Source organism: Electrona antarctica (genome assembly GCF_951216825.1).
Source record: "Electrona antarctica genome assembly, chromosome: 4".
In the NCBI taxonomy this organism is placed as follows: domain Eukaryota; kingdom Metazoa; phylum Chordata; class Actinopteri; order Myctophiformes; family Myctophidae; genus Electrona; species Electrona antarctica.
The window spans coordinates 33,704,197-33,730,833 of record NC_136809.1 but is presented as its reverse complement, the minus strand read 5'-3'; the positions used below and the strand labels follow the sequence as shown (position 1 = coordinate 33,730,833).

Genomic DNA, 26,637 nt, shown 5'->3' with positions numbered 1-26,637 from the left:
AACGCTGTCACTCTGCATAAAAATAAATTAAACGCACACAAGGGGAGACCTCACATAGCCTACTGTCAACACGCATTGGAAATGCTTCACACCAAATTGCCTCAATGGCAGATTATTGTTGTTTGGTTGCCATAACACATGTGTTGTGTGCCTTTGCAGCCTTTATGACTAGCACATGTTGAGATGATGGGTACTTAGATTTTACTACCCGCTATATATGAACACAAGCCTTCTTGTTAGAATTGATGGAAATGGAATGCAGATATAATTATGCTTGGGAGAAATTAAATGTATTTATTCTTTGTGTAAGAAATGTTTATGTAGGTCCGGACCGCTGGCCTAGGCTATACAGTGTCACAGGTTCGAATCCCGGTCCCAACTGCCTTTGCTGCGTGTAACTGCCCATCTCTCTCCCCATTTCCTGTCTACCGACTGTACTATCAATAAAGGCGTAAAAAAGCTGAAAGAAATATGTTTATGTAAGTACAGTAGGAGTACGTACAGGAGTACGTCTACTACAGTGACAAATATCACCCTCCCTGCCTGGCTTCCCAAAACATAGGCCAACACTGGCTAATAGTGTTTGTATAGACGGTAAGCCAAGCCGGATGCACTGCAGTGGATTTAAACCCCTGGATTTGAACCCCTCTGCAGTGGTGGGCAGGTACTTTAACACTCTGCCACCCAAGAGCCCACTACGAAGGACTCAGTGGTGGGCAGGTACTTTAACACTCTGCCACCCAAGAGCCCAGTGGTGGGCAGGTACTTTAACACTCTGCCACCCAAGAGCCCAGTGGTGGGCAGGTACTTTAACACTCTGCCACCCAAGAGCCCACTACGAAGGACTCAGTGGTGGGCAGGTACTTTAACACTCTGCCACCCAAGAGCCCAGTGGTGGGCAGGTACTTTAACACTCTGCCACCCAAGAGCCCACTACGAAGGACTCAGTGGTGGGCAGGTACTTTAACACTCTGCCACCCAAGAGCCCACTACGAAGGACTCAGTGGTGGGCAGGTACTTTAACACTCTGCCACCCAAGAGCCCACTACGAAGGACTCAGTGGTGGGCAGGTACTTTAACACTCTGCCACCCAAGAGCCCACTATGAAGGACTCTGCAGTGGTGGGCAGGTACTTTAACACTCTGCCACCCAAGAGCCCACTACGAAGGACTCTTGACTCCTAGCCAATTAATTACCAGAGCGCCTGATGAAAAAGTGGTGATATAAGTGTAGGCCTAATGGCCTATATTAGTACTAGAGACCAAACAATTACAGTAATGAGAAATGACACCAGTGACAAATGGAGCTGATAAATACCTGTGATGAAATTTGGTATAAGGTTGGGTTGAATTTGAAGGTCAAATAGTTGGTGGTCTCTCTTACTTCGAGTGATGCCTGATGGGAGGCTCTAACTGTTTCACCAAACGTCTGAATGATGGATGGTTAGATGATTTTACAGGCTCCATTCCAATTGACCATGAATTACTTTCTTTCTTTCTTTCTTTCTTTCTTTCTTTCTTTCTTTCTTTCATTCTTGCTTTCTTTCTTTCTTTCTTTCCATCCTTCCTTCCTCTCATATGTTTTATAGTAGCAGGAGTCAGGAGTGGGAGAATCTGAACGTGAAGCAGGAGACTATAAGAACATTCAGCTGCACCAGAGAGAGGAGAAAGCCATGGAGACTAACACAGTGGTGAGAGAAAACAAAGTAGCTGAGGCTCCACTGGACAGGGTGGAGGAGGTGGCGAAGGTGGGTACAGCGAAGACGCTGGATGCTATCATGGCCAACCACTCACACCCTGCCACGTGGAGATTGTGGGGCTGCAATTGAGCAGGAGGGAGGGGTAAAGATAGATTTGTTCCCATGCACTTTGTGGGTCACAGTCACATTTTTTATGGGTCCCTTTATTTAAGGTTTCCTACATTTTGATTTGAATTTATAATCATTTTTTTTAAAGAAGAAAAAAAACATTTGAATTCATGAAACAAAACAAAAAAGCTTTTTTTTGTTTTTTTGTTTTTTCATGAAGAAATAAAATCTAAGAAATTCCATATTAGAAAACAAATGTTTAATAGCCGATCTACAAGCTCACAACGCGGTTTGAAGCAACGTGTTCAGAGCTTGTAGATCTGCTATTTTCACTAGTTTAAGTTTTGGGCAGATTTCTCTTTTGGGTCTTGAGCTCAAAAGTTTGGGAACCACTGGTCTATACCACAAGAGGAAGTTAAATAGACTTTGTCTATCCTTTGTGAATCCTCGACCCCAAAAGATATTTCATATTTGTTCCAAGTTTCAATTGTGTTATTGTGTTCTGGGACACGCATAATGTGAGTTTTTACTTCTCTCTTCCTCCCTCCCAACAGGAACGAATGCTCCAGTCGTTTCAAGAGGTCCTGAGTGAAACGCTGAAAGCCAAAGAGGAGGAGAAGAGGAAGATACTAGAAGAGAAGGAGACCCTGGCTGAGACACTGAGAGCAGAGGAAGAGGAGAGGAGAAGGATACTATCAGAGAAGGAGGGCCTGAGTGACCAGCTGAAAGCAGAGGAGGAGGATAAGAGGAGGATACTGTCAGAGAAGGAGGCCTTGCTTGAACTGCTGGAGGCAGAAGAGGAGGGGCTGAGAAAGAGGATAGATGATGACAAGAGCCTGGTAAATAAATATACTGTGTTGTTGTCTGTTAAGATAGATGATAAGAGATTGTATGAAATTGGACCCAAGCCAATTAAAGATGGTTAATATGTGTCGTCTGTCACTAGAGAGATTTAGTCTTTTTCTGTAATGATTGTCTCTTATTACCTTTCTTTCTTTCTTTCTTTCTTTCTTTCTTTCTTTCTTTCTTTCTTTCTTTCTTTCTTTCTTCTCATATGGTGTAGCTGGAGCAAGAGTTGGACAGTCTAAAGGAGGAGCTGGAAACTAAGAAGGATGAGCTGGAAATTAAGAACACCCAGCTGCAAGAGTTTGAGAAGAAAGTCAAGGAGCTGGTGAGAGAAAAATACGCACTCTTGCACACACGTGCGCACGTAGTCTACGTGCGCACAGGCGTGCAAGCACGTGCATTTCTCTCTAGAGCTACTGTATATGCAAACTCACTTACTGAACTGTGGTTCCCCTAGATTAGAGCAGCAGGATGGCTGCTGCTGTTTGTATACGGTACATGCATGCATGCATACATTGTATTAAAACATTTTATTACACGGCTTGGTTGAAATTATTTGGTTTGGTTATGGATGGAATGGATCTGCTTTTACAGTAGCTATTATGCACTACATTGTCTCGCGCCTTATGAATCACCCCATAGTAAATAGAATTAGATTCAAAACAACAGGTGGTAGCTGGGGTGGTGGAGGGTGCAGCAGCAACCCTAAGACGGCAGCAGCAAGATGACACAACCCACGAACAAGTACATTGTGTACTCTCGTCCAGGACTGACTTCAGACTTGGCTCAGATCTGAAGGCATTTGATTTGGTGTTTAGGCTACCGTTGCGACCGCATGCCTTTGCTGACGTCGACACCAGGCAGGGTTCAAACCCACAACCATCCGCACGAAAGGCATGAGCTCTAACTGCTACACTAGGACAGCTGTGGGGATGTGATTGGTTGACACTCGCGTGGAGCTGAGGGTGACCAAAGGTCAGCCGCCAACTGCAAAGAGTTTCCTGACTGAACTTGCTCTGCACATTTCACGCATGATGCTCATTCACACAACTATGCATTAGAACACATTGATATGAACATACTGTATCGAAGCTGTAGACAAGCTATAGAGACATCAGAGATCCTGCTCATGATTATAATGTGTATGGAAATGCTTTCATGTGTATATAATTAACTGATGCATGTCTTCTCTCTCCATCTTACTGTGTGTGCTTGTGCGTGTGTGTGTGCGTGCGTGCGTGCGTGTGTGCGTGCGTGCGTGTGTGTTTGCACTGTGACTGCACACCAGGAGGCAAAGTGTGTGATACAGTAGAAGTAGGACAAGGAAGTGAACAGGTCTTGCTGCAGAAGGTATCTGAACAAGCATCTCTTCGTGGAGAACGCCAAGCTCCTGCACAAGCTGCACCACCGGATCTGTGACATCATCTGTCTTTGCTTTATTTTATTTTATTATCAAATAAATATATTTAAGTGTGTGGAGTTACTTTATTTGCAAAGAAGAAAAATAAGATGGTTTACTGGCTGTGTATACTGTATGTATTATGATGATGCTGGGAATGAGAGTTGACTTAACTACAGAATTGAGTAAAAAATAAGTAATATATAAGAAATAATATATCTCTGATCTGCTATTTTTGTGTGCCTTAAGATTTTCACTTTGGTGTTTCTGGCACAAAACGTTTGAAATTGAAAACCATGATCGTTTATGCTCAAATGACCACAACGGAAGTAAGCTATCAAGCTTTTTTATGTTTATGAACTTGACAGATACTGTATGTTCATTGATACATTTTGTCAATAAAAATAGTACATGTTTACCACAAATGTTACAAATACCATTCTCTTAAGCAGGTGGAATGAGAACAAAACTATATTTTCTTCCAATAATTTTCTCTGTGGGGTGCAGCAGAACTGATGCAGTGAAAATCAGGTAAATGGAATAATAATATTTAATAAGATGAACAATCTCTGACTGCATTTCTGCTTTTAGTTAAATCTGGTAGACAACTGAATCTACTATTAACAAGGCTATCCGCAATAAAAACACATCTTTATACACTAATTGTTATAAATACACAAATGGTTTTGTGACTGAATTTCTACTTCTATGTCTTGGTGACACCACGACCCATGATGGACTTCTTAGTGTTTCTCTCAGGTTTCAAAATGATTATATAACACTTTGGTCCAAACAATGCCACCAAAATGCCAAAACTAGATGCTAAAATAGCAAAAACCTCCACTACATCTGCATATTTTCCTGGAGAGCTGACATATGCTGGGATGAAGGCTATCCACACGGCACAGAAGATCAACATGCTAAAAGTTATTAATTTGGCTTCATTGAAGGTGCCTGGAAGATTCCTAGCCATGAATGCTAGGATGAAGCTGAGGAGTGCCAATAAACCAATATAACCTAGTAACACCGCAAAACCAACTGTTGATCCAACATCACACTCATAGACTATCTTATCACTGTGGTATTGTGTGTTTTTATGAGGAGTTGGTGAGGCAGACACGAGCCATGCTGTGCAGATCATTGCCTGGATGAAAGTAAGAGCCAGAACTGTTCCTCTCTGCTGCATAGCACCAAACCACTTCATAATGTCTGCACCACCAGGCTTGGAGGCCTTGAACACAGCCAACACCACCATAGTCTTTACCAGGATACACGAGACACACAGCACAAAGCTGATTCCAAATGCTGCATGCCTCAGCTGACAAGTCCAAAGCCTGGGACGGCCAATGAACAGAAGTGGACACAAAAAACATAGTTTGAGTGACAGCAGAAGTTGGAAGCTGAGTTCTGAGTTGTTGGCGCGTACCATGGGTGTGTCTCGATGATAGATGAAGATTCCTAGGACAATGGCACACATAAGTGTGCCTAGCAATGAGATGGCCGTCAAGGAGATTCCCAGGGCCTCATGGTAAGACAGGAATTCCAGGTTCTTAGGGACACAGTGGTCACGCTGGGGACTGGACCAGAAGTCCTCTGGACAACTGGTGCACTCTGTAGAGTCTGACAAAGAGGGCAAGGTTAAGGACAGACAAGTACAGCATCATTCTTAAGATAGGCTACTGCACATTGCTACTTAATGCAAACCTACCAGTCTTGTTGCTGATCTCTCCCTCAGAACAAGCAATGCAGTCAAAGCAGCAGACAGGTTCTCCTTTCCTTCTGGCCACACGGGTTCCAGGGGAACAGCTCTCACTGCACACTGACCGAGGAGGCTACAGAAGAAAGTAACAATGATCAATTTCTAAATTAAGCTACAGTCACGTCAATAGTTATTTTGAAACGCCAAAGTCACCTTTGTAGATTCCAAGTTCCAGAAGATTCTGTCTTCATCAAGGATGAGTTGTACACCCGCGGAGGCATCTTTCTTGACCACACCTAAGTTTTGAACCTTTGCACTTCCATCAGGGATCCATGCCCAGTTGATGATATCAGAGATTTGGTAGGAATCACCATTCTCATCAAAATATACACGATCACCAGATGATGTGGTGAAGTTAATCTTTTCCAGGTAGTATAAAAGCTAGAAATTGTGATGAGCAAAATTCTGAGGAGAAAAAGCCTACCTGACAGGGACTGTTTAACTACACCCTTGCTGTAATTCCAACACAATAGAACTTTGCCCTAGCCTTCTACCTCTACTCAGGTTGTTGTTCCAGGTGGCTCAGACACTCTCATATTGTACCACTCATATATCTTGGCCATTTTCTGGGCATTAACAGGGGAGCATCGAAACATCTCGCCAAGAGAGAAAATAAGTTGTTTTGTTTTTGAGAATCAAAACCACATGGGTACCAGCATGCAAATATCTCTACATAGAAACTATCCCAGATTCTTCCATATGTCTTTTGTATGTATTCATTATAATTGTAAATCACAGAGGTTGTGTGTTAGAATCCACCGTGGTGCATCTGGCTTTGCTGAGTGTCTACAAGAACACAATTGGCCCGTGTTCAGGGGAGGGAAGCTGGGTGGGGATGGGTATATCACTGCATGTAGGAGTAGGATGAAGGCTCTCCCGGTGGGACCAGGTGAGTCAGTATAGGATACAAAATGTGTGTGGGAATGAATCAATTGGCAAAACGACTTTTTGCTGAGAAAAAGGGGTAAAAAGTACAAAAACAAAGAAAATACTAAATCTGAAACATTTAAATTGTGAATTAATAGTATACCTGCCACGGCTCTATTGTCTGCAAACTGGCACAGCTGTGTCCAGTGAAAGGTCCTCTTCCTGGCACACACTGCAACATGTCATGGAGGGCATGGGCCAGAGCATACACGGCCTTGTACACATTATACTCTACTCTGAGCTCAGACACATCCAACAGTGTACTTTCTGCTGTTCCCAGGTCCTCTTGTCCAGTACACACCCCTCCACCGGCATCCGCCCACTCTGACGGAAGGGGTGCAAATTTACACTGAAATGTGTGCTCCCAAAACTGCCTCACCTGAAGAAACACAACAAAGACTTAAGCATAAATAAAATAACTTATAGATAATGGTACCGTACCACTTTATACATGCTTCGATGCGATGTGATATTGTTTAATTTCCGCAATCTGTCAGTAATGTACCGTTTTGAAGGAATGTCCATGAAATAGTCTACTATCATCTTGCTAGTGTCATTATTATTACAGACATTAAATATATTAAGCTACAACAAACATAACCAGATGTTAATTATGAGAGCAATATAGCACACACTTTGGGGGGGGGTTACATAGTTGGCGGATACTTTTTGACAACACAAAGGTTAAATACAATACTCACTAGGGTATTGCCATGGGTGTTGTCAGGATGTATTTTTAACAAGAAGTCCTTCAAACCTGATATCTCCCCACGACGGATAGCAAAACCAAGGGTGCCTCTCAGGTACGGCATGAAGTGAGGAGACTGGAGTATAGTATCTGTTATCCAGTCTGCACTGGCTATCCATTGCAGACCTGTGACATTCTGCTTTACCACCTGTTGATTGTGTTGGACAAAACATAGTATACAGTACTATATACTACTGTATAGTATATACAGTACTATATACAACATAACCCATGTTCCAATCGATGCAGTGTGGTTTTAGTCATTAAGGTCTTGTTAATACTTGTCATTGGTTCAAATAATTATAAAGCCCACAGACACACTTAACCATTTTCACATACACTTTCAACATTTTTCAAAAATATTGCAAATAGTATTTGTATTTATATTAGATTGGCTACTAGATTGCTATACAGTACTTTTGCATGACATTCCTGTACGACGAAGAAGGGTATTAATTTATGTCTCTGTCGGCTGGAAACCTCATATGTACAAAACTGTTACTTTTCAGGATTCAAATAAAAAAATAGGAAAAGCAGCAGATCCACAAGTTCAAACCACATCACTCCGTGCTGCGTTTCGAACTCGTAGATCTGCTACTTTTGATGCTTTTGTGTGATGCTGTAAACAAAATGGAGATAAGAGGTTTCTGCCAGACAGCAATGATATACAGTATGAATGGGTGTCATCATTTTGATATAACTCAAGTCAGTCAATTATTCCTTATAATTCTGAATTGTATGTGACATAACATAACCTCTTCCATGAGCTTAACTGCACGAATCCCATACACAAATGCAATAACCACACGAGCTGTGGATTTCTTCATCAGGGTGACAATCCTCTGAAGTTCAGCTGGGTCATTGTCCCAGGGCAGGACCTCCACGTAGGCCAGACAAACCGAATGGGACTGGTCCAGCTCAGACTGGAAGATTTGAGCAGCGTTGTGACCGTAGGCGTCATCGTCTATCAGCAGTCCTGCCCAGGTCCACTCAAACCGCTTTATCAACTGGAGCATAGCTCGCACCTGATTGCATATAGAATGGATGGATAAGTGCTCGACATAGTGGTAAATCACTGTGAATCTACACAGAATACCTACAATGAGAGGAGTTATAGTCTTTGCAGCAGGGTGGAAAACGTTATATGTTCAAAACAGTGATTCAGGATTCAAATTCACAAAATAACAAAAGTAGCTGATCAACCATATGATCGACAAGCTCTGCTACTTTTGATGTTTTTTTTGTGATGCTGTACTAAGATCAAGTAGGACATTAATTTACCAAACAAGATTAACAAAATGAGAGGTGATGCAGTATCAATTACAACAATCACTAGCCTATGTTTTTGGTACGCTTGTGCTTGTGGTACTTCATACTGTACCAACAGATCTATTCTTTCTGTAGAAACTTACCTGAAAGGTATTACTTGGGATTGTTCTAAAGAAGGCTGGGAACTGACTCCGGTCACTCAGACAAGAGCAAACAGCATAGTAACTTATCTGAAAAGGGCACAAAAATACTCAACTACTTTTGTTTTATTTCTTTCTTTTATATACAGCCTAACAATAGACAGTAATTTTGCTTTGCATACAGAACTATCACCTCAACTCCTTTATCAGACTAAATTAAACATGTATAAATGTGTGATGGCAAAAAGGGGTCCATGTAAAGAACTTACCAGGGGCACTCTGTACAAACCTAATATTCTAGAGATGGCAATAGAATGCCTTGAGGAAGAATCGCCCACAATTCCTAGCACTGGAGGAGAGCCAACACAGCTCTCATCCAATTTAAACTTCTGCTCTCTCCCACTGACCAATGACAAAGCTGCACGGTATCCAACTCCAAGTGAGTAGCAGGTATCATAGAGGCTGTATCCCAGTGTCACATTGGGTAGCAGGCTTGGGTTTCTGTTGATCTCAGTAATGGCAAAAGCCATGGTCTGGGCCCATCTGAACGCTGCAATGTTAAAACTAAAACAGAAATATACAACATCAACTAATCATATGATATATATAGGATATCAAAACAAGTCCCTCTGTAGTGATACTCACCGATAGCAAGTGAGCTCCAGTTGCTTGGAGGTGAAAGACAGCTCAGGGAAGACAGAGGAGAGGTGAATCTCAAACACACCACCAAGCACAAAGTCCCCAGCCTTGTACATTCTGTTGAGATTAAACTGTGCCTGTAATTCACAAGATAAGGAAGGCGAGGAAGACAAAGCAGAGAATGAAGAGAACAGCAACAAGGTCAAGTACAGGTATGGAAGCAGAGAAGCCCTCATGACTGTCCACTGTCTAACACCCTCCCCCTCACCTTTCCCAACAAATCCTTTGTCTACATTTTATACTCAGTGCTATGACTGAGAAAGGAGAGAGGCCGCATAGCTCGTAGTCACGATCACATTTTTATTTTTCCAATGTTTCGGCAACAAGTTGCCTTCTTCAGGGAATGATATGAAATCCCCTGTGCCACCTTATGCCACTACGTAATCTTTCACAACACCTATCTGGGCAGAGACGATATAGACACACGCACAGTTGCGCACACACATGCACACACACTCACACAACCTCCCACTATACATGCACATGAAAGGGCGGCAGTGGCTCAGGGGTAGTTCGATCCCGGAATCCCCCAGAATTAGTGTCGAAGTGTCCTTGAGCAAGACTCTGAACCTTTAATTGCTCCCGTCCCAATGTGCAGGTTGGTGCCTTGCATGATTTCCATGTGTGTGAATGGGTGAATGTAATGCATAATCTATACAAAGCCCTTTGGATAAAAAGCGCTACACTTACATCTTACATACATCATATGGACACCTAAAATGTATTATTGTGGATGCGGACAATGTAGCAACGTGCTCCTAAGTGGTTGATTATTACTTATATTGTTTAGGTTAGTTTACAGTTTCTGACGAATAAAGGTTGATTGATTGATTGATTGAGAGACAGGGCTTGACATATAGTACATTAGCAATCAACATAGTGTGTGTTTCCTGCAATGTGTCAACAGTATCTAACCTGGCAACTATTGACCCACCACGGTATCATGAAATACATTATCTTACAATAAATGCACAAAAAAGTGCCCGGCGTCAGGTCGGTCAGATAGGAGCTGTGTAGAACCACCGATCTGACCAATGGCAATTATGGAGATCCGGTTGTCCAGAGCCACAAATCCAACCGATATGCCATATGGTCATATGCATATAGGACCGGGCGACTTCAAACTCGGTGCGTGCATCGGCGAGGACTCTGGTGAGTCCTCCACACAGTATATGGGCATATACTGACAACACCATGAGACCCGTTTCTGAATCGGTCTATAGGGGAACAGGTTGTTTAAACCACTCCCATGGAGGAACTGGTTGTTTGTGAGTTTGCCTGCACCTGGGAAAATCGTCTCTATAAACACTTTGCTCAACTAGAGAATGATGCAATGATGCTGTCGTTGCTTAAACTGGGGTGGAACCAATATTAGAATAATAATAATAATATAATATAATATAATATAATATAATATAATATAATATAATATAATATAATATAATATAATATAATATAATATAATATAATATAATATAATATAATATAATATAATATAATATAATATAATATAATATAATATAATATAATATAATATAATATAATATAATATAATATAATATAATATAATGCATCACAACTTTGGCACATAGCAGTGGGGTTCCCACACTACACCTCACCAGGAAAGGATACCACCACCTCCACAGGTGTGCCGAATTAGTATGAGATAGGGCCCCACCCACCACTAAAAGAGGTATTACCTCCTGCTCCAACCCACTCTGCCAAAGTGTGAGGGGATTTTGTACAGCAGTACAACTACTATCTATGCTAATTCATGGGAATTTAAAACCATGGTTTACACAGTGTGTACTATTGGATATTGTCTGATCTACCATAGGTCAGGTTTTTATATTGGGTGATTCATATTCCCATCATCTCCTGGAGCGTCTCATGTGGAGAAGAGGACACCGTTTCCCTTCCCAAAGTTCCCCTCCACTGAGTAGATCAGGTGCATGTGAGCACAGTGATGATGTGAGGCTCCATAGTCTCCAAACCTGCAAGGTTAATATTAATGGGACCATACAAAGCATCATATTTGAAAACAAAGTTAACTAAGTTAAAGGAAGAACTGTGTACTTGAATCTGTAGTCCAATGCGATCCAACAAAGATTCCCCAGATTGATTCCCAGTGCATACTGGGTGGTGAGCTAACTGATCCGAGTCTGGACACTGATGGTGATTCCCCTCCCACAGTTTGTGTGGTAGGACAAAGACCCTGAAGAAGGCAACTTGTTGCCGAAACGTTGTAAAAACATTTTTTTATGGCATCGTGACTACGAGCTGTGCGGCCTCTTTCCTTTCTTAGTCAAAGTTGTATCTCCTGCAGTCAGCACCTCCCCACTACTGGTGTGCGCTCCTACCTTTTTGTTTGTAGGACAAAGACCAAACATTATCACGATTCAGATAAAGGTCCCCAACGAGAACAAACAAACATATTTTTGCCTTTTTGTTTATTTTTCATATACTGTAGGCTAGTTGTAATTTTCTATGTGCATTGGTTGTAATAATACGTGGCCACTCAACTAATTCAGTTCATCGTTGTCTGTCATTATTGATATGCATCAGTGGCTCTTAAAAACACTAGAGTGCTTATGATACTAGTCCAGTTATGACATACACACTATTGACTACTACAGTACCTGTTTTCTCCATTACTAGTTCGTAACTAGGGTTACACAGGTGTGTGTGTGTGTGTGTGTGTTTCCCCAATCCCCACTGATGATGACATCTGGCGAGGCCTTTAAGGGGTGATGAAATAGTGGCTCAACAGGTGCAATTAATTTGCAGGTACAATGAGATGAGTCACTGGAGATTTTTTCAAAACATGCCAACATTAATTAACAAGAACAGTGGTTCTACTGTAGCTAATATTGGTTTATTGTACAGTGTCAAAATAAATGTAGAGTGGGATGAGCAACAATATCAAAATGGTTATGATATAAACTATAAATGCAATCCCTTGCACATAACTAAATTTGTAAAGAAAATAAACATAACAGACACAGAATGCTGAGGCATACTGGTAAGTCCTGTTCTACTTACCGCACAACTTCAACACCCAAGCCGTGATGAGTTGGCAGTGCCTGGGATCGAACCCATGACTTTGTGGTCCAAAGACAACAATTTTACTATACTGGAGTATTTCCAATTTTCAGTAGGCCTACTTTTACTTCTCAAGTGCTTCTACATCTCAGAGCCAGAGGCAAATATTGTACTTTTACTCCACAAAAAAATTACATTAGTAGATTTTGATTATTACAAAACATAGTTGACAAATGTCAGACTATTTACATTTATAACAAGCACATGGATTTTATTTGACTAAATGCAGACTTAATTGATTAATGTGTTTTTAATAATTCTGATGGTAATCTTTGAGCCCCACTATTAAATGTATTTAATAGTATTTGGTCATGGGCACCCATCTGAAAGGGACCCCCACAAGGAAAGATTTGAATATACATTTTTGTGCTTTAAAAATACATTTATTCAAAGATTTACCCAAATGTTAATGATTTTTCAAAAATACCAAATTACAAAGAAGTTGGTAGGCTGCACTGTAGCTAAATGCCCGCGGAAACAATGGTGCTTTATTTAGTCTGGTCAGGTTGCTCTAGGGGCAACCACACTGTAAATTGCCTGACTTCATTAGTATTATATAAACTTTTTATTTATTTATTCCACATAAACCTTTTAGGGTCCCTGTGATGTCATGTGGTTCAATACAACATCATCATCATTACACACTACTTACAGAATGTAAGACTCAAAGCCTGAAATTGTCGATGCAACCACACTTCACCCCCACGGGAGCCGTGGGGGTGAACGTGGTTTCGTCAGTAAAAGTTTTTTTCTCAACTGATTCTTGTAGCTTGGGTTCATCTCTTAAGAATTCAAGAGGGTGCTCACTGATATCCCTGGAGCATTTTTTTTAACCTTAATGCCCAAAACACTAAATGCCTGAAAATAAAGCTTTATGGTATTTAATGCAAAATACTTGGTTTAAATGCATCACATTTGCTTTCTACAGTGTTTATGAATGTGGATAGGCACAATGTATATGATTCATGATTAATACATTATTAATTCATGCATATTAACCCCACGCACATTAAGGAACTTATTTCCCATTCAACATCTTGGCAAAAACATCTGACAGAACACCAGAAAGCCTGTGTACTGTACATTCAGCTACACACCATCAAGGCATGCACATGTATGATTGAATTGTGGTTATAATTTGTAGCCTACAGCAATTAATTGATAATATTCATAGCTGTAATGATTTAATAATGATTTAAAAATGCCACTTTATTCAGCTGACTATGTTTATTAATTTTGGTGGAATATTTGTGTTCTTTGTATTTATTTAATGGGGTTAAAGTACTCTGTCAATTCCCACCAAAAGAGTCAATATTCATTAATTTGGATGAATTAGACCACATGTATAAATACATCTTGGAGAAAGTCAATTTGATGGGGTTTTCTTTGCATGAAACCTCATAACCCTATTTTTGTGGGAAATGTTCGGTGGAGGTTTGGTGCAAGATGCTCATGATAGATGGCCTGAAAGGGTTAATATGCAACCACCTGAAAAGAAACTAATACAGATTTGATACATTTGACTTGATTAGTGTGTTACTTTTAGGGGTTTTCAGGCATGAAGGGATTAATATGCATTCATAAATGCATTAATAATAAATCAAATACATTGTGCATGCATATCCACATTCATAAACACTGTATAAAGCTAATTTGATGCATTTAAACCAAGTATTTTGCATGAAATACCATAAAACTCTATTTTGGGTTGATTTGTGAAGGGCGCTAGCCCCTCCTATACACAGGTTTAATGTTTGTCTTTAGTTCAATGTTTGTTTTGTAAACGCATTGACAATGAAGGGAAAATGTACGTCATAATGTGTCATTTACGTCATATTGTCTCTTTATGCTTAATGGCGTTTAATGTTTGTTTTACATCACCATTACATCACCTAATCAACATGAGTTAGACTTGAATATATTAGCGCCCCTCACTTCACACGGGTGTGATTTTTAGTGGTTAAGGGGTTAATAACAAAAAATGCTCAAGAGATATCACTGTGCACCCTCTTGAATTCTTAAGAGGTGACCCCAAGCTACAAGAATCAGTCTAGAAAAAAACTTTTACTGACGAAACCGCGTTCAGCCAAAAATCACCCGTTGACACCCGGACTAACTTGCAATTTCCCAGAATTGCCTTTCTTTGTCGTCGTCAATAAAGTCACATTTATGGCACAGAAGCTAAGGCTGCTTTAATCTTCTCCTAAAGTCTATATGTCATGGTTTGTTGTGCGTAGGCGTTCTGCGTAGAACTTCCTTGAAGTTGTGTTTCATTTTGTTGTCCATGACCTCCACATCATGCAGTTAGATGTTCCTACACGTCTGTTGCCATGGTTGCTGTTTTAACCCCATGTGTGTGGAACATAAGAGGTCAGCCTACATACACAGCCACACGTCTGCAGTGTTGGGTATATTACTTTATATTTGGAATATATTTCTTATTACTTATTACCTTAATTTTAAAGTAATATATTGTATTACATATTATTGTCTGAGCAAGAGTAATATATTAATATTACTATTACATATTACTTTTTTTTTAAATGCTCAAATTGAACAATTAAATAGTATAATTATAAATTATATATTGCGTAGACCAGTGGCGTATGTACAATAAGGCGAGGCCAAACGGCCGCCTAGCCAAATTCCATGGGGTGCATACTTAGTTTAGACTAGTCATTGGTTAGACATAGGTTAAGGTTAGGTTTAGGTGTGCTGCCCCGTAGGAGGTTAGGTTTAGGGTGAGGGTTTGAGATATGTTGTAGTTGTAGGACTAATGACTGGTCTAACCAATGACTAAGTCTAAACCAAAAACTGTCTAAACTAAGTACTGCACCCTTCAAGGAATACATTTAGCTCCTGTGTTAACTGTCCATAGCTGAGTAGGATGGGGTAGGTCTACACCAGTAGCGTTTTCAGGAATTACATTTTGGGCAGACAAGATGTGGCCAATCCGCTGCCCACTAATAGTTCTCAGGTCTGGTGCTCTCTTTTTTGTCAGTCGTGTTTTCAAATGGATTTGGGTGCAGTACTTAGTTTAGACATGTATTCCTTGAATTCATGGAAGTCAAAAAAGAATTTGATGACAAATTATAAAAAAATAAGTAAATCTTTAACTTCTGCAGTTGTCACATAATGTTACAAGAGAGAGCCACGGGCAACGAGACAGACAGAAAGTAATACAGAAAGTAATGCAGTAATACAGAAAGATTTTTATAATATATTATTATTTTTTGTTAAGTAATGTATTATATTACAAGTTACCGCATTTCAGTAATATATTACGTAATATATTAAGTTACGTAGTGTTAGTTACCCAACACTGCACGTCTGTGGTGTAAAGTAACTAAGCACATTTACTCGAGTACTGTACTTAAGTACAGTACGATCTTTTTACTTTATTGGAGTTTTACTTCTACTCCACTAGATCTTAGAGGCCAAATGTTGTCCTTTTTTTACTCCACTACAATTATTTGAAAACTTTTGTTACTACTTACTTTGTAGATTTTAATTATTATTACAAAACCACTTGTGAAAGGGACCTTCTGCATAAGGAGTACTTTTTGTCCACTCAAGTAAATATGTAATGGCGAACTTGTAATTGTAACAGACTATTTCTACATTAGGCTTTTTATTTAAGTAAAAAATGTGAGTACTTTTTGAGTGAGTACATCACTGCACACAAGTACCTTCTGACTTCTGTGGTGAAGAGCCTATTGTTTCCTCTGCACTGTGTGGTTTTCTGCACCTGCATAATAGCATATGCATGCATGTGTTGTACGTTCACCATGTTCAACACTACTACTTCCTTTGGTTTCAGTGTTACAGCCAGACTAGCAGCTCAGGGTTTATTCTGCAACACATATGACACAGACATCGGACAAAGTGAGTAAAATAACATTTAAAACATATTTAGAAATATACATTAAAATAACCTATTGTATAATTAAATTTAACTACATATAATTTGACAAATTCACTTGAGTTACTTTTTTTGTGTGTTTTGTTCTTTAGGATGTCTGGCCAGCCAGTCAGAGCAAGGAGGGTGAGGTACGACAGAGGAGTCGGGGAGGAAAGGCAGGAGGAGCGAGGAGAGGAGGACGCTGTGTACGCCAATGTAGACAGTCTCAGAGACCAAGGCTCACAGGAGGCTACAGGAGATCAAGGTATAGTAACACACCTACCACAATATTTCAAGTAGTAGTCACCAATGGTTACAAATTACAATTTAGGCATTAATTTAGCAGATGCTCTTATTACAGAGCAACTTACAGTAAGCAAGGTAAATGTAAGTACATACATCAAATGAATAGAGACAGTGTAATGATTTAGTCCAGAAACTCCCTGTTAGTACAGGTGAATATGGAGTAAAGTAAAACATTTAGTAAATCATTATTACGAGGCCAAAGGCATAGGGAAAGAGCAGTTCTCTTTCTCACAAATACCAAAGGAAACAGTTGCAAAGATTTTAAGAGGATTAGATGCTGCCAACGCAACAGGCCTAGATGCCATCCCTGCCACTTTTTTGCGGGATGGAGCTGAGGTGATAGCTTCATATGTAACACACATTATAAATCTTTCAATCTCCCAAGCAAAGGCGCCTCATGAATTTAAAAAGGCCAGAGTTACTGCCCTACATAAAAAAGGCAGGAGGGATGATGTAAGTAATTACCGGCCAGTATCTATTTTAAGCATTCTTAGCAAAATATTTGAAAGAGTTATCCACGAACAGATTTGAAAGTTTGAAATTTTATATAACTTACAGTCGGGTTTTAGACAGTCACACTCTACTGAATCCTGCCTACTATACCTAAAAAAAAGGAAGTTGACAATGGCAAGTACTGCGGGATGGTCATGCTGGACCTTCAGAAGGCCTTTGACACAGTCAATCACCAGATATTATTATATAAATTAAAGGCAATAGGTTTTAAAAGTGAGGCTCTGTCACTGATACAGTCCTACCTTTCAGACAGATTCCAAATGGTCGAAACAGGTGGTTTGCTCTCGGAGCCGAAAAAACTCACCTGTGGAGTTCCTCAAGGAAGCATAATAGGTCCTTTATTATTTTTGTTGTACATAAATGACATGGATGCAGCCTGTTCATGTCCTTTATTTTTTTACGCAGATAATTCTGCACTACTGGTGACAGTTGAGTGCTTGGAATCAGTTAGTCGCTCTCTAGAAAACGAGTTAAAAAAAGTCAACAGATGGTTAAGTGATAACAAGTTATCCCTGCATTTGGGTAAATCCGAATATATAGTTTTTGCTTCCATACACAACTTAAGAGAGATATCCAACTTTTCAGTTGAATGTAACGGAGTTAAACTCCAGGTGAAAACATCTGTTACATATCTAGGTTGCACACTAGACCAGAACATGACCAGTGAATCGATGGCTCACTCAGTTATTGGCAAGATCCACGCAAGGATAAGTTCCTAGCTAGGATCGCCAAATTCCTAGACAGAACCACTATGAGGACACTGGCCTCAGCATTAGTCCAATGTCACTTTGATTACACCTGCCTAACCTGGTACAGCGGTATCTAAAAAATGTTCTTCCTATACCATATGCTGTATTTATTTATTTGGACCACAATGGAATTAAGTCTTTGACTTTTTGTGCAATCCTCACAATTCTGTACTGCTCTTTTTGAACTGTATCTTGAATATATCAAATAAATCAAATCAAAAGTGTCTCAGTAAACTAGGATCACAGGTAAACCAAGAACCTAGCATCAGTCTAAAGTAAACAATATACTGTCAAAATAATCTGTACATTAACAGGCCAGGGACACAAATGCACGCCACCATGATTTCAATAAATCCCAGTAATTAAATGAAACATTGAAGCTGATCATAATAATGAGAGTTAACCTCTACTAATATCCTCCAGTCGTCCAGAGAGAACTGGCCATCCAGAGAGAACTGGTCATCCAGAGAGCCGTCTTCAGAGCGTGTGCAGTGTGTCTGATGCTGCTGTGTGTTCTAGCAGGACTGAGAACCACAGACATGGCCCTGCAATGTGAGTATCAGTGGGTCAAAGGTCAAGTTTGTGCGCTTACAACAGTACAATGAGACCAGAGGGGGGCAGAAACCGAGCGCTCGAGCGCTGTTCATGCATCCTGGAGAGGGAGTCGGGACAAGCTGGAGTTTGAAATACATTGTTTTCAACGAGGGCAGCGCAAATAAGAGCAATTTTAGGGATGTGTGCAACACGTTTTAAAGTTTTGTACAGTAACAAGTAACAACTAAAGTCTCTGTAATGTTTATGTTGTATGATTACTACAAAACAATCTAAAATAAAGGGATTTAAGATCATTAAAGCTGGGCTGTTGCCTAGGTCCAATGCAATTCTGCCTACATCCGGTCCAGGCCTTGTCCCTATTTGTTGTCTCCATTATCAATAGAAGTATATGTAGGAGAGCCGCCATTGGACTGGCCCCATGAAGTGAACAGAGTTTCCGTAACTCTGTCTTACTCTATGGCTCTGAATGAGACATAGCCTATAATGAGATGTAAAAACTAAACCTGTTCAGAGACACTGAGTTTTCTTCTTCTTAAAGCTCCTTTTTCCACACAGATGCATGACCTCGTTGTGAACAGTGGTTATCGTAATGTTGCTCCTTTGCAGATAATTCAGGCCTTGAACAACTACAGACCAACTACGACAACCTGATCTTGGAGAAAGAACAGCTAGAAATCAACCTGACCCTGGAGAGAGATCAGCTGTTGATCAACTACAGCAACCTCATCCTGGGGAGAGATCAGCTGTTGATCAACTACAGCAAACTCATCCTGGAGAGAGATCAGCTGTTGATCAACTACAGCAACCTCATCCTGGGGAGAGATCAGCTGGAGATCAACTACAGCAACCTCATCCTGGAGAGAGGAGTAAACCAGCTGAAGAGAAAGACAGCAGGTGAGAGAGTTACCTTTTTGAATGTATATTAAATCTGTGTATTATTATGGATATTTGTCAAATTCCAATTCTTATTATTTTGTATTATTTTTTATTTTTTTATTTTATTTATAGCTCCACCATTTGTGTTATTTTCAGAAAGAGAAAAGGGAAAGAAAGGCTGGTGGCGGGAGCAAGGAGAGAAAGGAAATTCTAAACAAAAGACATCTATACTGTATTTTATTGTATTCACATTTCACACATCCAGCAGTATCATATATGGTTAGACATAAGGTGATGAACACATAGCAGTATAGACTACGTAGTCTATACTGCTGTGTCTTTGCTAGCAGTTTCAGTGCTGCCTGGAAGTGCAAGGTTCTTGGATTATTTTTTTACTCCTGCTATGTTGTATTGAGACACAAGGGGGCAGTGTTTAGCCTTTCTGTCATGAAATCTCAGCAAAGTTCTGGGTGCAAAATATACAGTATAAATGGTGCATTTATATAGCGCCTTAAATTTATCCAAGGCGCTTTACATAGATTGTGCATTACATTCACCCATTCATACACCGATTGCGGCGGAAGCCATGCAAGTGTCTTGCCCAAGGACACTTCGACATGTAGACAGGAGGAGCCGGGTTTCAAACCGCTGACCCATGGATCATTGGACGAACTGCTCTACCTCCTGAGCCACACAGTATGTCAGATCACATGTACAAGAGGACTGAGTGTCATTTAGAGTTGATTGAATAATAGGCCTACTTCCATACATAGATCTTCTAAAAAAGGTACAGGAACATATTTCTGGATTAAGATGTTGATATTGATTTTGTATTCATCTTTAGAGCCCCACCTTAGAAAGCATGAGTGTCTATTTCAAACACAAAGTAGTTTTTGATGGCAGTAACTGCCTGTCATATTTTCACCCCCTCCCTATCAAAGTAGGCCTACTGGACAGTATTAAGATGTTGATATTGATTTTGTATTCATCTTTAGGGCCCCAAATCACACCTTAGAAAGTGTTTTTTGAATGGGGTCATGTTTTGACGGCTCCTCTGTATCTAAGTATTGGACAGTATTAAATAAATATGGTTATTCTCCACTACATGCTTTTAGAATGATCAGTGCATTTAAAATCCATATTAAAGGGGATTTTTTTGTGTGTGTTTAGCTAGGTCTTGTCCCAGTGGATGGCAGCAGTTTGAATGCAGCTGTTATATCAAATCTACTGAAAAGAAAACCTGGCAGGACAGTAGACAGGAATGTCTGAAGATGGCGGCAGATCTGGTCATGATAAACAGTGAGGAAGAACAGGTTAGTGTGTGTGTGTGTGTGTGTGTGTGTGTGTGTGTGTGTGTGTGTGTGTGTGTGTGTGTGTGTGTGTGTGTGTGTGTGTGTGTGTGTGTGTGTGTGTGTGTGTGTGTGTGTGTGTGTGTGTCCATCATCCACATACTGTATAGATGCTTGTGATGTGATTCCATGGTTATTGGAGACTTGAATGTATTAAAGAAAATGTATTGTTTGTCCACAAATCATCAGGAATTCATCAGAGGACTGTCAGTGAACGCAGCGTTATGGGAATCATGGATTGGTCTGAACAGGACTGGTGGTAAATGGACCTGGGTGGATGGAACACCACTGACAACACAGTGAGACATTTTACATGTTTTAGTGGTGGGAAAAAGTACTTTTTTACTTAAGTAAAAGTACCAATAGTGCAATATAGAAAAGGTAAATGTGCAAAATTCAAAATGTACTTGAGTAAAACTACAAAAGTGCTGCCTTCAAAATGTACTTGAAGTAGGCCTACCAAAAGTAGAAAGTAGGCTACTCATTGGGCAGAATGTCCCATTTCACAACTTTTCAAATGTATGAAAATCATTTGAAATAGCAGATCTACAAGCTCACAATTTGAGTGCATCGCAACGCATTGTGAGCTTGTCGATCGGCTAATTCAAATTACCAAAATGTATATAGCGCTGACGTGGTTATGTTTTGTGATAAAACTAAAGTTTTCAAATAAATGTAGTGGAGTAAAGTACAATAGTTGGATCCAAATCCAAGTGGAGTAGAAGTAAAAGTATAGGAAATTGGAAATACTCAAGTAAAGTACAAATACCTCAAAACTTCTATCAAAGTCCCAGAGTGGATGTGGTTGAAATGCATGATGTTGTTTATTGTGCAGGGACTGGGACAGTGGACATCCTCGCAACATTGTAGGCTGGGACTGTGCAGGAGACTGGCAGGCGCCTAGAGGATGGAGAAATGCAGACTGTTCCCATACATCCCATACATTAGCCTGGATCTGTGAGAAGTGATGTTTCTTCTGTCCTCTGCTATTTTAAAACAGCAGCAGTTCTGCTTTGTCAAGTTAAACAGTAGTAAATTAGCAGCTAAACTGATAAAACCTTTCGGGTGGAAACCTTGTCTGTGCAAAACCATTCCTTTTTTATCATTATTTATCATTAGTTTTAGTCCTATTTAGTCACCTGGATTTGTTAAGTCAAGCTTAGTCAACTAGAACTTTTTACAGCAAATTCTGATTTTAGAACACCATTTAGTTTTAGTCCTACTTAGTCATGTGAAATTGTTTAGTCTTATTCTATTAGTCGACTAAATATCAACATCTTAGTCGTTTAGTCTTTAGTTAGTCTACAACATTAACACTGGTTGCATTGTGAGCTTGTAGGGGTTAGGGGTCAAGTGTCTTGAGATACTTCGACACCCGGGCCGGGAAGCAAACCGGGGACCTCTCCTGAATTACCGGGGACCTCTCCTGAATTACCGGGGACCTCTCCTCATTTAGGTATGGCGGTTACAAATGGATAAATGAACACGGAGGATTTTACTGTATGCACTAATCATTTTCATCAAATTGTATATTTGATCAAACATGCATGCATTACATTCAACCTCCACATTCTGCATTCTTTGTAGACTTGCATGTGCTATTAAAAGAGATCCAAGTTCAAAGTTATTGTCATGTGTGTTATAATACAATTAAATACTTGAGATGAATCTCTCTGCCACACGCAACACCTCACAAAACAACACACACACACACACACACACACACACACACACACACACACACACACACACACACACAAAACACAGATAAAGAAAGCACTCAAACCCTCCAGGGGTCCTTAAGCGAGTTCCAGGGGGTCCCCAGCAAAATATAGCATCACAATCTGTTTCACCACTTTAACTCTATGTGCATTGGTTATTTGAAAATAGCTGGGATCAATCTGCTATTTTCAAGAACTCTTGGACAAAATCATGTGAAACATTTGGAATAAGTGTCAAACATTTTAACAACACAGATCTTGCATGGGGTGGGATAGGGGTGGGGGAGGGGGGGGGGGGGTCCATGGCACAGAATATATTCAGATGGTGGTCCACGACTCCACGGTTAATCGCATATTAACTTGGGGGTCCCTGACATGAAAAGGTTTGAGAACCACTGCTGGCTGCCAACATTGGACTGTGACTTTGGGTAGTTTGATACCAAAGAATCCAGGATAAATGACAATGCAGGAGTCCTGCAGGAGATGTGCAGGATCCAGGAGTGTTTGCAGCCCTGGATACAGTACAGCATAGCATTACATTATTTTACAATAACAGCACCTTTACGTTGGTTGCCATCCGCCGAGAAAAGGAAAAGGAACACGAATAATAATTTCTGAGCCACACTCCGTAACAGCAGGCGGCGCCAATGCACCATGACGATGGATGCCAACCATAGCCAACGAGCTGTAAAAAGACCAGTACCCGGAATCACGTAGGACACCGATTTCGTTGCAACACCTCTCTGTCTATTAACGTCAAGGCTCTCTGTGGATGCTGCTGTGTTGTTGGAAGGAAGCGGAGTTGATTGCTATCTAGCTAGCTAGATCAACGTCAGTGTTTACTGTTTCACAGTCTTGTGAACAAACAAACCCCCGACGTGCACGGATTCCAAACACTGACTAGTTAGCCACGGGCCGCGCGCACAGGTAAAGTTAAAGTTTCCATCACCAACTCAACCACTTGATGCTATAGCTAGCCAGCTAGTTAGCCTGCTAACGTTACAGTCAGTCAGTTTACTTAGTTTACAATATAGTTGTTCACTGTCTGCTAGTTAATGTGACAGCCAACTCATTAGTTTCAACTAATAATATATTAGTAATAACTGTCAGCTAGCTAACTTTACAGTCAACTATAGTTTCCAGTAGTCAGATTAGTTTCCACTAGTTCAGTTCCGTACCTGCTGGTTAATGTCAATTCGTTTCCATTAATTTACACTGTCTGCCAGTTGTTAGTCTACTAGTTTCCAGGTCCCACCTTTAACACAATACATTAATAACCGGCAATTATCTAATAGTTAACCGCAGTTATTGTTCCTTCACCAACCGTTTGTGTGTGTGTGTGTGTGCGTGAGATGGAAGTGAGAGACTCCGTAATGTCAAAATAGTCCTACAACAGGACATAAAACCAGCATGTCATAAATGTACTGCTGCTGGGAACTCATACACAGCTCAGACAGGAAGTCCTCTGAACTTGTCTTAGTAGTGGTGATGGTTGTTGGGGATCAATGTGTAATCCTACAAGACGGTTCAAGGATTTCTGCAGTTTCCAGAAATGAAATTAAATGATTACTATATTTACCCAGGGTATCTGGGCTAAGCTCAAGAACTTGTTTCCAGCCAGGCCCTGCTCATAGAACATTTCATCGTAGTGGTTCAATGCCTTGTTCAAGGGCACTTCAGCGGGTGGTAATTTTAACGTGTCGGACCGCTGATTCGAACTGGCGACCTTCCGGTATCAAGACCGCTCCGCAATCCGTTCGGCCACCGCTGCCACTACCTTACAGAACCTTACAGACTCCCTGGTAAAACCACAACATGGCTAGTGTACACTACATTTAACTGCATTTAGATTTGTGTAATATCTAAACGCATCCTTAGGGATGCCTCTCAAACTGAGATTGAACTAATGGACCCGTAACCGTATGGGTCCGTTTGGTTCCATTTGTGCACTCTCAGAGTTACGGACCTGGCTGTAAGGTAAGGGGTCCATTTGGAAGTGGAACTCCTTCAAGGAACACTGAAGGTCCCTGGCCTGGACCCTACTATATTTGTTTTCATGTTAAAGCAACTGTACTCCTGTACTAGTGGTCCAAGCGCACGCCACATATAGGCTCTGGCCTGTTCGAGTCCCGTTCATGACGACCTTTGCTGCATGTCTCTCCCCTTCTCTCTCTCCCTCTTTCCTGTCTGTCTTCACTGTAACTATCAATAGAGGCACAAACAAAAGCCAAAAACAAATCATGGAAAAAAAGCATCTGTACTCCCCACACAAGATCATCAGAATAGCGGTGCGATCAATTCAGCTCACAACGTCAAGTTGGACACATGGACCTGTTCATGCCGTTTGTGTATATCTTGTTCTGTTTTCAGGTATGTCTGAAGTTAGTCTTGAGGCCGAGTCGGGGAGGACCTCACCCGAGCAGCACCGGCCGCAACAAGTGGATTGTGAGCAGGAGGCTCCCAAAGCAGAGGCGTCTCTGAGTGAGGATGTGCAGGATCATGAGAGTGCAGGAAGAGGACGTGCAGAGGCGTCTCTGAGTGAGGATGTGCAGGATCATGAGAGTGAGGATGTGCAGGATCATGAGAGTGCAGGAGGAGGACGTGTCAGAGACGCGGTGCTTTCCGACAGCGATGTTGTTGAGGTGGAGACCGTAGGAAAGAGTGAGGATGTGCAGGATCATGAGAGTGCAGGAGGAGGACGTGTCGGAGACGCGGTGTCTCTGAGTGAGGATGTGCAGGATCATGAGAGTGCAGGAGGAGGACGTGTCGGAGACGCGGTGTCTCTGAGTGAGGATGTGCAGGATCATGAGAGTGCAGGAGGAGGACATGTCGGAGACGCGGTGCTTTCCGACAGCGATGTTGTTGAGGTGGAGACCGTAGGAAAGAGTGAGGATGTGCAGGATCATGAGAGTGCAGGAGGACGTGTCGGAGACGCGGTGTGTCTGAGTGAGGATGTGCAGGATCATGAGAGTGCAGGAGGAGGACGTATCGGAGACGCGGTGTCTCTGAGTGAGGATGTGCAGGATCATGAGAGTGCAGGAGGAGGACGTATCGGAGACGCGGTGTCTCTGAGTGAAGATGTGCAGGATCATGAGAGTGCAGGAGGAGGACGTGTCGGATACGCGGTGTCTCTGAGTGAGGATGTGCAGGATCATGAGAGTGCAGGAGGAGGACGTGTCGGATACGCGGTGCTTTCCGACAGCGATGTTGTTGAGGTGGAGACCGTAGGAAAGAGTGAGGATGGGGAGCTTAAAGGAGGGGAGGAGGAGGAGGGGGGCGTCGGGAGGACAGGTGAGGTGGTTGCAGACGGCGTTGAAAACCCTGAGCTCAGTGGAGTGAATGGTCTGGCTCAGCACGCGTCTGACAGTGTAGAAGATGAGGAGGAGCACAGGAAAGACCCACATACTGAGACAGATGATGGTGATGATGAGACGCCTGAGGAAAACGGAGGTTCTCGCGCTCAAACAGAGGTGATATTCATTGTTGTTTTGTTTGGGAGATTCAATCAAACTCCTTTCTGTCCTTCTGGAGCGCTCTCCTTGTCTCCCTATTGCTTATCTTAAATGTTGGATTTTGATTTTGCGGTGGTGCTGCTGGTGTTGGTGGAGGCTGCTTTTCTCTTTTGAGGAAGTTGATGCTTTTTTCTGCTTTTGAATAGCCATTGAAATAGCCTACATGTGAATGAATTCATGTGATTGTTGTTGGTTTAGCACCTTTCTTTTTAGAGTTTTTCTCTTCTTTTGAGGAAATGCCTACTAATACATCAGGTGCAATTTATTCAATGTAGGGGCTATAACTGGAAACAAAATATTTCATGGCGTTCCTTCATATTGGCAGATTTGGCACGGTGATTGATATGATTTGTTTTCAAAGCATTGGCCATAGTTTTTTTTTAGCTGCTGTTCTCACCGCTGTTCTAGCCCCTAGATAGAATTTAGATTTACCCAGATGTGTACTGATATCTCAAACCA

The 26,637-nt window shown here is 41.2% G+C and overlaps 3 protein-coding genes across 5 annotated transcripts in view; 1 reads left to right on the top strand and 2 right to left on the bottom strand.

Annotated features, from left to right (window-relative positions):
* LOC306921270 (extracellular calcium-sensing receptor-like) overlaps positions 1 to 9,770 on the bottom strand; it is a gene marked incomplete at both ends in the record, with an annotated part of 291,036 nt that extends 281,266 nt beyond the window's left edge. The window contains 2 exons of the mRNA XM_079498379.1: positions 9,165 to 9,459; positions 9,541 to 9,770. Coding sequence (XP_079354505.1) covers positions 9,165 to 9,459; positions 9,541 to 9,770 — 525 coding nt within the window. The remainder of the gene's footprint in view (positions 1 to 9,164; positions 9,460 to 9,540) is intronic.
* Positions 4,593 to 8,502, bottom strand: LOC306922099 (extracellular calcium-sensing receptor-like; the record flags this gene model as incomplete). The annotated part of the gene is made up of 5 exons (XM_079499492.1): positions 4,593 to 5,672; positions 5,761 to 5,884; positions 5,965 to 6,192; positions 6,974 to 7,117; positions 8,242 to 8,502. 5 exons carry the CDS (start codon positions 8,500 to 8,502, stop codon positions 4,759 to 4,761), a joined length of 1,671 nt encoding a protein of 556 aa, XP_079355618.1. The 3' UTR covers positions 4,593 to 4,758.
* A 13,630-nt stretch (positions 9,771 to 23,400) lies between the features above and the next one.
* arfip1 (ADP-ribosylation factor interacting protein 1 (arfaptin 1)) overlaps positions 23,401 to 26,637 on the top strand; it is a 28,070-nt gene continuing 24,833 nt past the window's right edge. For 2 of the 3 annotated variants that reach the window (XM_079500160.1, XM_079500158.1), the window contains exon 1: positions 23,401 to 23,593. The gene's annotated coding sequence lies outside the window, so the exon portion shown is untranslated. Of the gene's footprint in view, positions 23,594 to 25,970; positions 26,137 to 26,637 lie in introns of those variants that run through there. The other variant, XM_079500159.1, reaches the window with a different exon arrangement.